The 14,353-nt window shown below is 36.4% G+C and overlaps 1 protein-coding gene across 1 annotated transcript in view; it reads right to left on the reverse strand.

The window, feature by feature from the left end:
• LOC134332489 (uncharacterized) overlaps positions 1-14,353 on the reverse strand; it is a 41,325-nt gene that overhangs the window by 19,280 nt on the left and 7,692 nt on the right. The window contains exons 3-5 of the mRNA XM_063014152.1: positions 11,913-14,318; positions 6,344-8,710; positions 716-3,040 (exon numbers count right to left, since the gene is read on the reverse strand). Of these exons, the coding sequence (XP_062870222.1) occupies positions 716-3,040; positions 6,344-8,710; positions 11,913-14,318 (7,098 nt within the window). The remainder of the gene's footprint in view (positions 1-715; positions 3,041-6,343; positions 8,711-11,912; positions 14,319-14,353) is intronic.

The following is a 14,353-nucleotide window of genomic DNA, read 5'->3' on the forward strand; positions in this document are numbered from 1 at the left end:
CCTATCGTATGGTTGTAACTAAAGATTATGGTGTATGTGTTCTACACTGTTCTGAGGGCAAGTTTTCCTGTAAGGGTGGGATAAAATAAGATCATCGCAATGTAAAGCACTATTTAGGCACAATATCTATAATAGATTGCAACGTATAATCCCAAAAAATATTTTAGCACCATAAAGAGATTTCATTTAGAAATTCACGGTTTAAATCAACGGCATGTTCACCAACAAGATAGTTAAACTCTCTTTTAGAAAACTTATTTTCTTCACAATTCATTTTTTTTATTTACATTGGGGGAGGTATTTTAAGCATATCTGACTGTTGGGGGTGACACACTATATATTGTACATTATGGACTTACCAAAACCAAAGACATAAAAATCGAATTCTAACTACCCCACTTCTTTTCAAGCTATACCCTATTGCAATGTTTTCTGAAAGCTTTTAACATAATTTTAGAGAGTGTACACTTCTGTATATACAGTTAAAATGGCGTTTTAAGTCAGTCACGATTCTGACATATCAAAACTTTACCGCAGTTTTAAAATGGAAGCAAGTTAATAAAAACAAATATCAATCAATTTATTAATTTATTTTAAACATCTAGCCAAAAAAACATTTTAAGGTATCTTATATTTCAAAATTGGAAAAATAATCATTTGCATGAAAAATAGTATCATTTAGTGTATATAATATATAATGAAACTTTGATCTTACCTCTAGGTTATTGCTGGAATCTAAAAGACTGATTATGTTGCATTGGTCTGGATTTTTTCTCAACGTGTCATTGTAAACAAGAGTGTTGTCATTGTAAGAGGAGACAAACTTGAAGTCACTGGTGCGTGATCCAGTTGTTAGATATCTATCAGAATTGTAAGAACTGAGGAGAGTTCCAGCTCCCTCCACTTCTGCATAGTTGGGAGGAAGATACGCGCTGGGAATAGCCACTGCTCCATCAAACAACAGTCTAGGTTTTCTCCTATTGCAAAACTTCACAGCCACGATAAGAATAATAAAAGTCAGAAAGAAGGTGGACACGGAAACCAGCGCGATGATCAAATAAAATGTCACTTTAGAGTTGCTGGTCTCATAAGTTGTGTCCATAAGTTCTGGAACTTCAGCAAGATTATCAGAAATCACCAAGTATACAGAACAAGTTGATGAAAGAGGAGACAGTCCGTTATCTTTTACTGAGATAACTAGATTTTGTTTCATGCTGTCAGATTCAGTAATGTCCCTTAGTGCCCTAATCTCTCCGTTATGGAGACCAATGGCAAAAAGTCCCGGATCAGTGAATTTTACAATATGATATGATAACCAAGCGTTCTGTCCAGAATCTGCATCAACAGCGATCACTTTGGAAACGAGAGAGCCCGATATAGCTGTTTTAGGTACCATCTCAGTAATAAAAGACTTTCCATCTGGAGTAGGGTATAATATTTGTGGAGAGTTATCATTATCATCGGTTATAAACACGTTGACAGTCACGTTGCTGCTGAGTGGAGGAGAACCATTGTCTCTGGCTACAACCTGAACTTTAAGGTTCCTGAACTTCTCGTAGTCAAATGATTTCACTGCATGAATCACACCAGTATCTGCATTAATGGATAAAAACGAGGAAACCGAAACACCATTTTCCTCTCTGGGAACCAGAGAATACAGTACTGTACCGTTTTGATTCCAGTCTGGATCTCTTGCACTTACAGTACAAACCGAAGTTCCTAGTGCATTGTTTTCAACTACATACGCACTATAGCTTTGTTTCACAAATACAGGGGGGTTGTCGTTAATGTCTGAAATTAATAAATAAATAGTCATGGTGGAGGATAATGATGGAGAGCCTCCATCAGTAGCAGTGATTGTTATGTTGTAAACTGATTCCCTCTCTCGATCAAGCAAACCTGTAGTTATTAAAGAAAAATAATTTTTAATAGAGGCATTTAGTTTAAATGGAACATGCTGCTGAATAGAGCAGTGTATTTGACGATTTTCTCCGTAATCTTTATCCTGCACATTAATAATGGCAACTTCGGTACCTACAACGGCATTCTCGGGTATATTATTGTTCAGAGATTTAAGAGTAATTTTAGGAGCGTTGTCATTTACATCAGTAATTTCAATAATAACGTTTGCAGTAGATGCTAAGCCAGATCCATCTTTGGCTTGGACTTTAAATTCATAATACTTTTCTTTCTCGTAGTCGATATTTCCTTTAACCTTAATTTCTCCAGTTAGCTTACTAATGGTAAATAGTTCTGCTGCATTATCAGAAATGCGACTAAATTCATATGTTACAGCTCCATTCGCCCCTTCATCTGCATCAGATGCGCTCACGGTAACGACTTCTGTCCCTAAAGGTGCATTTTCAGCCAAAGTGACTTTATAAACGGGCTTACTAAACAGAGGAACGTTATCGTTAGCATCCAGCACAGTTATGTGTATAACAGCAGTCCCAGATCTCGGAGGAATGCCGCCGTCAAATGCAGTAAGAATCAGATCAATGTCCTTCTGATATTCACGATCCAGTTCCTTTTCAAGCACCAGTTCAGCATATTTTCCTCTTTCAGTGTTCCCCTGTACAGCCAAAACAAAATGATCGTTCTTCTCAAGCGTATAACTGTTAACTTCATTTTGCCCGATATCTGAATCATGAGCTTCATCCAAACGAAATCGCTGCCCTTTCATAGCGGACTCGCGGATTTCTAATGTAATGCGTTCATTAATAAATTTTGGTGAATTGTCATTTATATCTTCAATAGTCATTGAAATGCGGTGCAACTCGAGTGGATTTTCCATGACGAGTTCATAATTTAGAATGCAGGTGTGTCTTGAGCCGCAAAGCGTTTCCCGGTCTATTGTCTCGGAAATGAATAAATCTCCAGTACCCAAATTAATATCCACATACCGCGTGCTGCTGTCTTCGGTATCTATCCGAGCTTTTCGTGTCGACATTTGTAAAGCATCGACTCTTAGGTCCCTTGCGAGGTTTCCAATTACATACTGGCGCTTTGTTTCTTCTGGTACTGTATAAGAGAAATCTCCCTGAACAGGAGGAAAAAGGATGAATACAAGAGCTATGCAACGAAAAACCAAAAGCCTTGTACATCGCATATTTGCAGAGTTCAAAAGTCCTTATCGAATTAATGCCAGTGATGTTATAATGGTGCAATCGCAGAATGCTATTGTCGCTAGAATTGTTTGCATTTAACTATACACGAGATGGGCAGAAAGGTTCAGCAAACATGGATTTGATGGTGAACAGCGACACTCTGAGTATTCTTTATTTACTGCAGGCTGTCGACAAGCAATTGAAGGGGTAAATTTATGTAGTATACAAGTATAAAACAAAACAATTATAAACAGGGGTGCAATGGTAGCTCGGCGGTTAGGGTTCTAGGCTTTAGGTGGTTAGAGCTTTATTCTGAACAAATAAAAATAACTTTTTTTTAAATAAATAAATACAAATTTATTAACACATTTATTGTGAAGTGTCTCTTAAACTATTACAATTTGTTATAGTAAGACAGTTACATGTATTTAATGTATTCGCGTGAGAGGTGTAAAACTGCTTAATTGTCTTTAGAGCTAAACTAGCTAAACGTTTGAAACTTTTATGTACATCAAATGTTTGTAAAACAATATTGATATTTAAAATTATGTAATTGGTTTAGCAGTATGGTGGGATTTGAATTATACTATTCTGTGCAATATATCTTCATGTTCACTGACTGACACATAGGCCCTTTCATCATATAATTATTGTTTCCCCAGATCATTCTGCCATATTAGTATGGACATAAAGTTTAGTGTGTTGGAAAAAATAAAGAGGCTAATGTTCAGAGATTAAACAACACTTTTACTTCAAAACACAAAGGAGTTAATACTAGCAGCAAAATAATAATCACTGTGGTAATGATTAAGATGATAGCTGTTTTTATAGCTGTTAAATAACTGTTTTATAGCTATTACATTTTGAAAGCACTATGCTATTTTATCAAACATAATACCCAAATAAAAATCTAATCTCAAGGGTGCATGAATTATCTCTAAGCTAGTTTATCTGTATGTAAAAAGGAAAACCAGGTATGTCTTACAATAAAAAAAAAAATAGGTATAGGTATAGCACACACATATGTAGGTATAGCACACACACTGGTCATTCGTACTGAGTTGACCTATTTGTGTCTCCACTTCTTGCCATGAATGAGTGTACTTGGTCTGTAACAATGTTTAGGTTGGTGGGATGTGTCAAAGTAACATCTACTTGAATGCCAGGGTCCAAGGTTTTTCCATATTTGCCCAGAGCATTGTACTTCCTCCACCAGCTAGACACTGTTTGGTAGTGCATCCTGATGCTATGTCTTCATAAGGAAGTAACAAACCAGGCCGTCCACATGATGTAAAAAATATGATACATCAGACCAGGCCACCTTCTTCCATTGCTACACAGTCCAGATCTGATGCTTACTTGACCATTATAGACACTTTTAGCAGTGGACAGGGTTTAGCATGGTCACTAGGTTTGCGGTTAAGCAGTCTTATAGTCTAGTTTGCGATAAATGCTCCATATAAAGCACATCACTGTACCCTTTATTCTACTGTGAACTGGTCATCTTTACACACTCGTTGTGCTATGCATTGGTTTATGCTCATATACAAACCCCTGCTTGGTTTGTTTCCTCCCTATTTGTGTAATTTATTGCAAACCTCATCTTCAGTTTATTATACTCGCGCTGCTCATCGTATTTCACTGAAGGTTCCTAAAACAAACACCATTTTTGGTCAGTCATCATTTCAAGTAGCTGCAGCCATAGACTGGAACAAACTGCAGGAAAATCCAAGGCTGGATAAATTTATTTCTAAGACAATTTAAAAAAAACAAATTACAGATATCTTAAGAGATACATGCAGCTGTATGACAAACTGATTTTTCTTTTATACTGTTGCTGGATGATTCAACTATGTGTTGTTGTATTGTGATCATCGTTGTTTGTTTTCAATGTCTTATGTAAATTTGTTTGTATGATTGTTCCTCAACAGGCTTTGCCTTTTGCCAGGCCACAATTGTAAATAAGAAGCAGTTCTTAATGACTTGCCTGGTTAAATAAAGGTTAAATAAATTTTAAAAAAAAATGCAGCAAGCTGGGATGCAAGCACAAAGATTTTTTTAACTATTCTCATACCAGACTGATGTTTTGGAGATGTTCTGACCCTGGCTCTGTTCTGACTCTGTCATATTGCCATCACAATTTGACCATAGTCAGAATCTTTCCAATACTTACGTTTTCATTAACCCCAAAAACGGACTGCTTACTTGCTGCCTAATATATTACACCCACTGATATGTACCATCATAGTCTGATGTTATTCACTTAACCTTTCAAGGATTTTAATGTTGTGGCTGTTCTGCCAGAAAACTGTCAAACAAGTGCCAGTGTTAGAAAGAAGTCAACATTGAACAATACTATAAAAAGACAATGTCTACCCCAGAAGCAACCAAACAACAGCAGCATATTTTACATATTTAAGTAATTTGGTCTTCAGATACAGATGTTTTTAACAGCTTCGTTTGAAACCCACACCCATGGCGGAGCCAGGCATTTTAAACATTTGGGGCTTAACCCACAGGTCCAGGACAATGCACGCCTCAGAAGATTTATTTATGCCAGCTATATGAACCGTTTTTCAAGTCATCTAAGACAATTGAATGCCAAAACAAATCTAACCATAGAGTATTCCAGATATTTAACCTGCTCAAACCAACTCCTGTTACATGTGCTTTGCTAAGCTTCAAATTTCATACATTCATAGAGGGAAGGTCACTTTCTTTCATTATCATTTTATTTAAAATAAAATAAGTCAAGCTAATATTTGTATGCGCTACCAATGCAAAGTATAACTTGCCAGCAAAAAAATTAAATAAAAATGTTATAAGAATATATAACATAAGAATATATAATAAAATAAGAATATTTATCATTGTCAAAACAGCAATCTAATGTATCTACATAAAGCCACTGGTAGTAAGGAGAAAACATTATTACAAATGATCCAAGTCAATAAATACTATTCTACAAATGAATTAAATACACAAGATAGAAAGAAATGTATTTTGAATACAACTAAAAATGACAATGGAAGCAACAACAAACAAAAAGCTAGGATTCGCCACAAATTATTACAAAGTTAGTTTGAAATTGTAGATGTTATAAAATGTTCTATCCCTGCATAGAAACAACACAACTGATGCAGTGATGTGGGGTCTGCTGACTAAAGACAACTTAAATCACAAATGAACAGATAAGAAAGTATCCAAATGTACAATATAATAAACTATTATCTTACCTCTGGGGTATTGCAGGAATCTAAAAGACTGATAATATTGGAATCATCTGGACTCTTCTTCAAAGATCCACTAGCACTAAGAGTCTTGTCATTGTATGGTGTGACGAACTTGAAATCACTGGTGCGTGATCCTGTTGTTAGATATCCATCATAATTGTAAGAACTGCGGAGAGTTCCAGCTCCCTCCACCTCTGCATAGTTTGGAGGGAGATAAGCGCTGGGAATGGCGACTGCGCCATCAAACAACAGTCTGGGATTTTTTCTGTGGCAAAACCTCACAGCCACGATGAGAATAAAGAACGTCAGAAAGAAGGTGGAAACAGAAACTAATGCAATGATTAAATAAAAAGTCCGTTTTGAGCTGCTCTCTGTCATATCTTTAAGTTCTGGAACTTCAGCAGAATTATCAGAAATCAATAAATATACAGAACAGGTGGCAGAAAGAGGAGGCTGTCCGTTGTCTTTTACTGAGATAACAAGGTTTTGTTTCATGCTATCAGATTCAGTAATATCTCTGAGTGCTCTGATTTCTCCACTATGGAGACCAATGCTGAAAAGTCCCAGCTGAGTACATTGAAAAATATGAAATGATAGCCACGCATTCTGACCAGAATCAGCATCAACAGCGATCACTTTGGATATCAGAGAACCTGAAAGAGCAGCTTTAGGGACCAATTCGGTCATTAAAGACTTTTCCTCCGGGGCAGGATATAATATCTGTGGAGTGTTGTCATTTTCATCTGTTATGAACACATTAACAGTCACGTTGCTGCTGAGTGGAGGAGATCCATTGTCTCTGGCTGCAATTAGGACCTTGAAGTTCCTGAACTTTTCATAATCAAAAGATCTTACTGCATGGATCACACCAGAGTCAGGGTTAACTGATAAAACAGAAGACACTGGAACACCATTTATTTCACCCGGCATAAGAGAATACAGTATTGTGCCATTCTGTCCCCAGTCTGGGTCTGTCGCAAGAACAGAACAAATAGAGATGCCTGGTTTGTTATTTTCAGCTACATATGCACTATACTTTTGCTCATCAAATTCTGGATAGTTATCGTTCACGTCTGCAACTAATAACAAAATTGATTTGTATGAACTAAGGGGAGGAGAACCCTCATCCATCGCTATAATTGTAATATTATACTCTGAAGTCTTTTCACGATCTAGGATGGACGATGTAACCAGGGAAAAATGGTTTTTAACAGATGGTTTTAATTTAAATGGAGCATCGTTTTGAACCATACATTTGACAGTGCCGCTGGATTCCATGTCTTTGTCTTGCACATATAGTAGCGCAACCTCTTCACCTATCAATGAGTTCTCAGCCACAGGTGACTTTAGTGACTTTACCATTATAACTGGGGCATTATCGTTTACATCAATAACATCTATGATTACTTTGCAAGTGGATGCTTGCCCAGCTCCATCTTTGGCCTTAATCCGAATTTCAAATGACGACGTGTCCTCAAAATCGATCTTTCCTTTAATAACTATTTGGCCGGTTTTGGGATCAATTGAAAAAAGACCTTTAGCCTTTCCAGAAATGTGACTAAATTCGTATGTAACCTCGCCATTTGGTCCGTCGTCTGCATCAGTAGCATTAACAGTTACCACTAGAGATTCTAATGGAATATTTTCAGGAATGCTCACCTTATATATTAGATTTTTAAATACTGGCTTATTATCATTGACATCCAAAATGCGAATCGAAACAAGTACAGTTCCAGATTTCGGAGGGTTACCCCCGTCATATGCGGTTATTAAAAGGGTGTGTTTGTCCTGCTTCTCACGATCCAGTTCATTATCCAAAAGTAATTCTGCATATTTTCCTGTTTCTGCATTCGTGTGTACAGTTAAACCGAAGTATTCATTATCTGTCAGCATGTACCGTTGTACTGTATTAGCACCTATGTCAGCATCAAGGGCTTCGTCTATGGAAAATCGTGCCCCCTTGTCTTCTGATTCTGTTATCTCTAAATAAATCTCGGCGTGGGGAAAAATTGGAAAATTGTCGTTTATATCCACAATTTCTATTGTCACACGATGTAATTCCAAAGGATTTTCAATGAAAAAATCGAAATCTAAAATACACACTGTCTTTTGTCCACATAGCTCCTCTCGATCGATTCTCTCGGATACAACCAAATCTCCAGTTTGGGCGTTGATTTCACAAAAACGAGATCCCCCTTCAAATTCAATTCTTGGATTTCGAGATAAAAACATGTTTCTGTTTATCCCTAAATCCTGTGCAATTTTACCGACCACAGAACCTTGCTTCTTCTCCTCCGGAATAGAATATCGGATATCACCAAAACATACATGCATAGCAAATGTCCCGATGACCAAGGCTGTCCACAACGACTTTCGCAGAGACAAGCACGCTCTATATGTCATTGTAAATCCAAGTTAATGTTCTGCTCGAAGTAAAAGAAACAAGAAGAACGCTTATGCACAGACGTGTCAATACAAAGAGTAGCTGCAGTGAGAAGGTGATTGGAACATGAGACTATTTCAAACCACGGTCAACAGCGACACACTGTGATATAAAAGTAGAAGAATCAAACTTATCTGCTAAGTAAAACCTGTTTCTAAACTGTCAGTACTATTACACGTTTCTGTTATTGTATCCAAAAAAGCCAAAACAATGCAACGTTTAAGATATTTTAAACATTTATATGAATATAATTAAATGAATATAATTATATGAATATAATCTGAATTATATTCATATATCTTATTATTATATATAGTTATTAATAAAACGTGTAAGAAATTAATGAACATTACCAAGACATATTAAATTTCTTACCACTAAGAAATTTCATGTATCTTAACGACATATTACATTTTAATTTACATTATCTGGACTCCTCTTTAAAGTTCCACTAGCTGTCTAGCAGTAAGTGTGTTATCATTGCTTAACTTGATTAACCTAACCCTTGTGTTCTGTTGATATTGACTTGTTCTTTAGAAGTACTGCCTTGTTCTTTAGAATCCCTGAGACCCCAGTGTTGTGTGGGTAAAATAAATTTAGAGAGAGAGAAGAGGTCAGCTATAACTTCAACAGGTATGCAAAAACTGAAACATATGAAAATATACTGTATTTATCATATTTCCAGGTGGGGACCCCAAACAGAAGTGTATAAATGTGTAAGTATATTTTAAAATCTATATTATTATATTTTATAAAATCTGGTTTGACAATATAGAGTTTTGTTCAGAATCAACACAGAGTAAAATTAGTTTAGAAACCAAAGAACCAGATAAAGCAGCCTCAGAATCATAGTCTTTACTATTACTTTTGATTACTATTGTCTCTGGCTACATTCTATATTTTAAAGGTCTTGAACTCAAGATCAAATAAATAATCTTGGATTACACCCGTACCTTCATAAATTAATTTAAAAAAAAATGATGAAACACTTTTTGATCTCACTGGGCATCAGAGAATACACCACTGTTTAGTCTCCAGTCTGAGTCCCTCACAAGAACAGAACAATCAAAGGTAGGATGTTTATTTTTTTTCAGTTATATTACTTCAAACTTCATCTTTAAAAACAGTAAGTTTGTCATTTAGGTCTGAAACATATATAAATATTGATAACAAAGGAATTGGAATTTTGTCTATTCTTGCTGTATACAAGCTGCAGTAGTAATACAAGTCTGTAGTCACTGTCTTATCCTACGCTTCATGATGTACCACACGATTTCAATAAAACACAGACCTGGACTGCAGGCAAGCCACTCAAGCACACATATTCTGGATCTTTGAAGCATCGCTGTTGTAGCACATGCAGAACGAGGCTTGGCATTATCTTGTCATGTGTCGAAAGTGCCTTCACCAATCTAAAAGTCATACCCCCCATACCATAACAGATGTTAGCTTTTGCACCTTCTGCTGATAACAATGCAAATAGTCTTTTTAATATATGACATGAATAATTTAATGTTCATTTTTTTAATAAGATGAATTTTGGTCAAGATGAGCTTTGGTCCAAATAACTCAGCAGCTTTTATTTATTTTTTTTGCATAGATATTATATAGGATTTATCTTTGTGTAATGGAGTTTCAAGTCACATCTCTATCTACCTACCTAACCACCTATCCACTAACCTACCTACCTACCTACCTTGTATCACCCCTTTGCCAGCAATTACAGCTGTAATTTTTCTTAGATATGTCTCTTTAAGCTGTGCACACTTTGATTTTAGCAGTTTATTTTATTCTTTATGGCAGATCTTTTTTCAGTCAGATTGAATAGCAAGCATATGCATACTGCCATCACCACGTTTCTAAGGTTTATAAGGACTCTAATTCTGGACTTTGTCTGTGTCACTCAAGGAAATTCAGAGGCCAGCCTCAATGCCACTTCATTGTTTTTAGACAAAGTAAACTATTGTCCCAGTCCTAGTTTGTGTATACACAGGAAGATTTTTTCAGTAATGTAACTTGTAATTTTAGAAAGGTTCAAGCTTGTGCCAGCCTTCCTCTATGTAAAATAAATGTGCCACTGTGTTACTGAAAACACTCAATGACTTAAATAGTGTTTGCTTAGTTGCTCTGATGTATGTCTCGCCACAATTTGATCACAGTGAACCACAGACAGTTAGTTGGACTTTATGGCTTGTTTAAAGTTCATGGTGAGTGTGTGCCTTTCCAAACTATAGTACCATAACTTGTGGGACTTTAGCTGCATTGTGGATTACTAACTTGTCATAATCTTTCTCCATTAGATTTTAAGCAGTTTTCCACTGCACTTGTTCTCAAATTCCTTAATGAATCACTAATAGCTTGGTGAGGGTGCTGACTTGTTTTTCCACACCCTTGTCAGTTTGACCATCACAACCTTGCCCTTTGTCATTATTTACTTCACTTTACTACAAATCATTACTAATGCTTTTTCAAAAGTCCAGGTTTTATCTCATAGGTTTTATTATGGTCCCACATCTACTATGCACACACACACACACACACACACACACACAAAACCTCATTTTTTTAATTACACAAATTTTAAAGCTACTATGTATTGGTGCCAAAATTACTAGTTGTGACTGAATTTACATATTATAAATCATAATTACAACAAAGCCACAAAAAACATCATCTTGAGGTTTTCTCTGAAATTTAAAGCACCATACAATACATAACCTTAGCAACACAGTCTCACAGTTATCATTACTGTTAACTACCACTGAAATATTAAAACAAAGTACAGTATATTGAAGGATGGTCAGCATTAACTTGAATAATGACCTAAAAAATAAAATAAAGCTGTGTGCCACTGTAATGTTTAAATTGTAAAGCAAACCTGACCAGCCAACATGTGACTTCTGGTTAAACTCTCTTTTGGCCACAATTCACAATTGTTTTCAAAAGCTCATTTTGCAAATAGAAAGCTTTAATTAAACTAAATGCTTTAATTAAACTAAATGCTCTCATTAACTTAATGCTTTAAAATTAAGCCAACTTCTGCCAAACACCTAACACATTTAACAATGTAACAAACTGAGGTAACAAAAAACTTCTAATTAAATGAGCATGTTTTAACTTTGACCTTACCTCTTGGTCATTGCTGGAATCTAAAAGACTGATCATGTTGGACGCATCTAGACTCTTCTTTAAAGTTCCACTAGCAGGAAGTGTGTCACTGTAAGATGTGACAAACTTGAAGTCACTGGTGCGTGATCCTGTTGTTAGATATCCATCATAATTGTAAGAACTGCGGAGAGTTCCAGCTCCCTCCACCTCTGCATAGTTGGGAGGGAGATATGCACTGGGAATAGCAACTGCTCCATCAAACAACAGTCTGGGTTTTCTTCTGTGGCAAAACTTCACAGCCACAATCAGTATAATGAAAGTCAGAAAGAAGGTGGAGACGGAAACCAGTGCGATAATCAAATAAAAAGTCATTTTGGAGTTGCTCTCCTTATAAACCTCATCTTTAAACTCTGGAACTTCAGCAAGGTTATCGGAAATAAGTAAATATACAGAACAGGTTGCAGAGAGAGGAGGCTGTCCGTTGTCTTTCACTGAAATGACAATGTTTTGTTTCATGCTGTCAGATTCGGATATGTCCCTCAGTGCTCTGATTTCTCCACTATGAAGACCAATGGTGACCAATCCCTGATCGGTGAATTTTAAAATATGATAAGATAACCAAGCATTTTGTCCAGAGTCTGCGTCCACAGCAATTACCTTTGAGATTAAAGAACCCGCCAGAGCAGCTTTTGGAACTATCTCCATCATCAAAGACTTTCCATCAGAAGAAGGGTATAATATTTGAGGAGCGTTGTCATTCTCATCTGTTATAAACACACTCACAGTTATGTTGCTGCTGAGTGGAGGAGAACCATTGTCTCTGGCAACAACCTGAACTGTAAAGTTCCTAAACCTCTCATAGTCAAATGACTTCATAGCATTTATTACTCCTGTATCTGTATTAATAGATAAAAACGAAGATACTGGAACACTGTTGACCTTACTGGGTACTAAAGAATACAGTACTGTACCATTCTGTCTCCAATCTGGGTCTCTCGCAGTCACAGAACAAATAGAGATTCCTGGTTTGTTGTTTTCAACTACGTATGCAATGTAAGATTCCTGTTCAAATACTGGATGGTTGTCATTGATGTCTGAAATTGATAAATGAATAATCATGGTGGAGGATAATGGTGGAGAGCCTCCATCAGTAGCAGTAATAGTAATGTTGTAATCCGTATCTTTTTCTCTATCCAGCAAATTTGTTGTAACTAAAGAAAAATAGTTCTTAATAGATGGGTTCAATTTAAAAGGAATGTTTTCCTTTATAGAGCAGTGTATTTTTCGATTATCTCCTGAATCCTTATCTTGAACAGTTATAATAGCAACTTCGGTGCCTGCTTCTGCATTTTCAGTTATGGGGTTATTTAGTGACTTGATAATGATTCGCGGTTCATTGTCATTGACGTCAGTGATATCTATAATAATTTTTGCAGTCGATGCTTGACCAGGACCATCTATGGCCTGGACACCAATTTCATAGTACCTCTCCTCTTCATAGTCTATATTACCGCTCACTTTAATTTGCCCAGTTTGCTTATCAATCGTAAATACATGTGCTGCATCATCGGAAATGCGACTAAATTCATATGTTAAAGCTCCATTTGCTCCTTCATCAGCATCTGATGCGCTTACAGTGACGACTTCTGTACCTAAAGGTGCATTTTCAAACAAAGTTACTTTATATACAGGTTGACTAAACACTGGAATATTATCGTTAGCATCCAGCACAGTAATGTGTATAACAGCGGTCCCAGATCTCTGAGGAATCCCACCATCAAATGCAGTGAGAATTAAGTCAATGTATTTTTGTTGTTCACGATCCAGTTTCTTTTCGATTATCAGCTCTGCATTTTTGACCTTTTCAATATTTTCTTGTACAGACAAAACGAAATTATCGTTGATTTCGAGAGAATATCCTTTAACTCCGTTTTGGTCGATGTCTGAATCATGAGCCTCATCCAAACGGAATCGCTGCCCTTTATTAACGGATTCCCTTATTTCAAAAGTAATGCGTTCCTTAAGAAATTTTGGTACATTGTCATTGATATCTTCGATTTGCAGGGAAATGCGATGCAGTTCGAGTGGATTTTCCAACACAAGCTCATAATTCAGGATACAGTTTTGCCTTGCACCGCAAAGCTTTTCACGGTCTATTGTTTCCGCAATGATCAGATCTGCAGTATTTAAATTAATATCCACATACCGCTTGCTGTTGTCTTCTGTATCTATCCGGGCCTTTCGCACTGATAATTTTAAAGCATCAAGTCCTAGATCCTTTGCTATGTTACCAATAACATACTGATGTTTCATTTCTTCTTGAACCGTGTAGCTCAAATCTCCAGTGACGGTGCGCAGATTGCAGAGAGCAAAGAAAACCACTGAGAAAACAACGTTCACGTTCACCGAGCTACGTATCATGGTCGCCTATCAAAATGTAACAAAATTAAAGAAGAGAAATA

Source organism: Trichomycterus rosablanca, chromosome 18 (assembly GCF_030014385.1).
Source record: "Trichomycterus rosablanca isolate fTriRos1 chromosome 18, fTriRos1.hap1, whole genome shotgun sequence".
Classification (NCBI taxonomy): domain Eukaryota; kingdom Metazoa; phylum Chordata; class Actinopteri; order Siluriformes; family Trichomycteridae; genus Trichomycterus; species Trichomycterus rosablanca.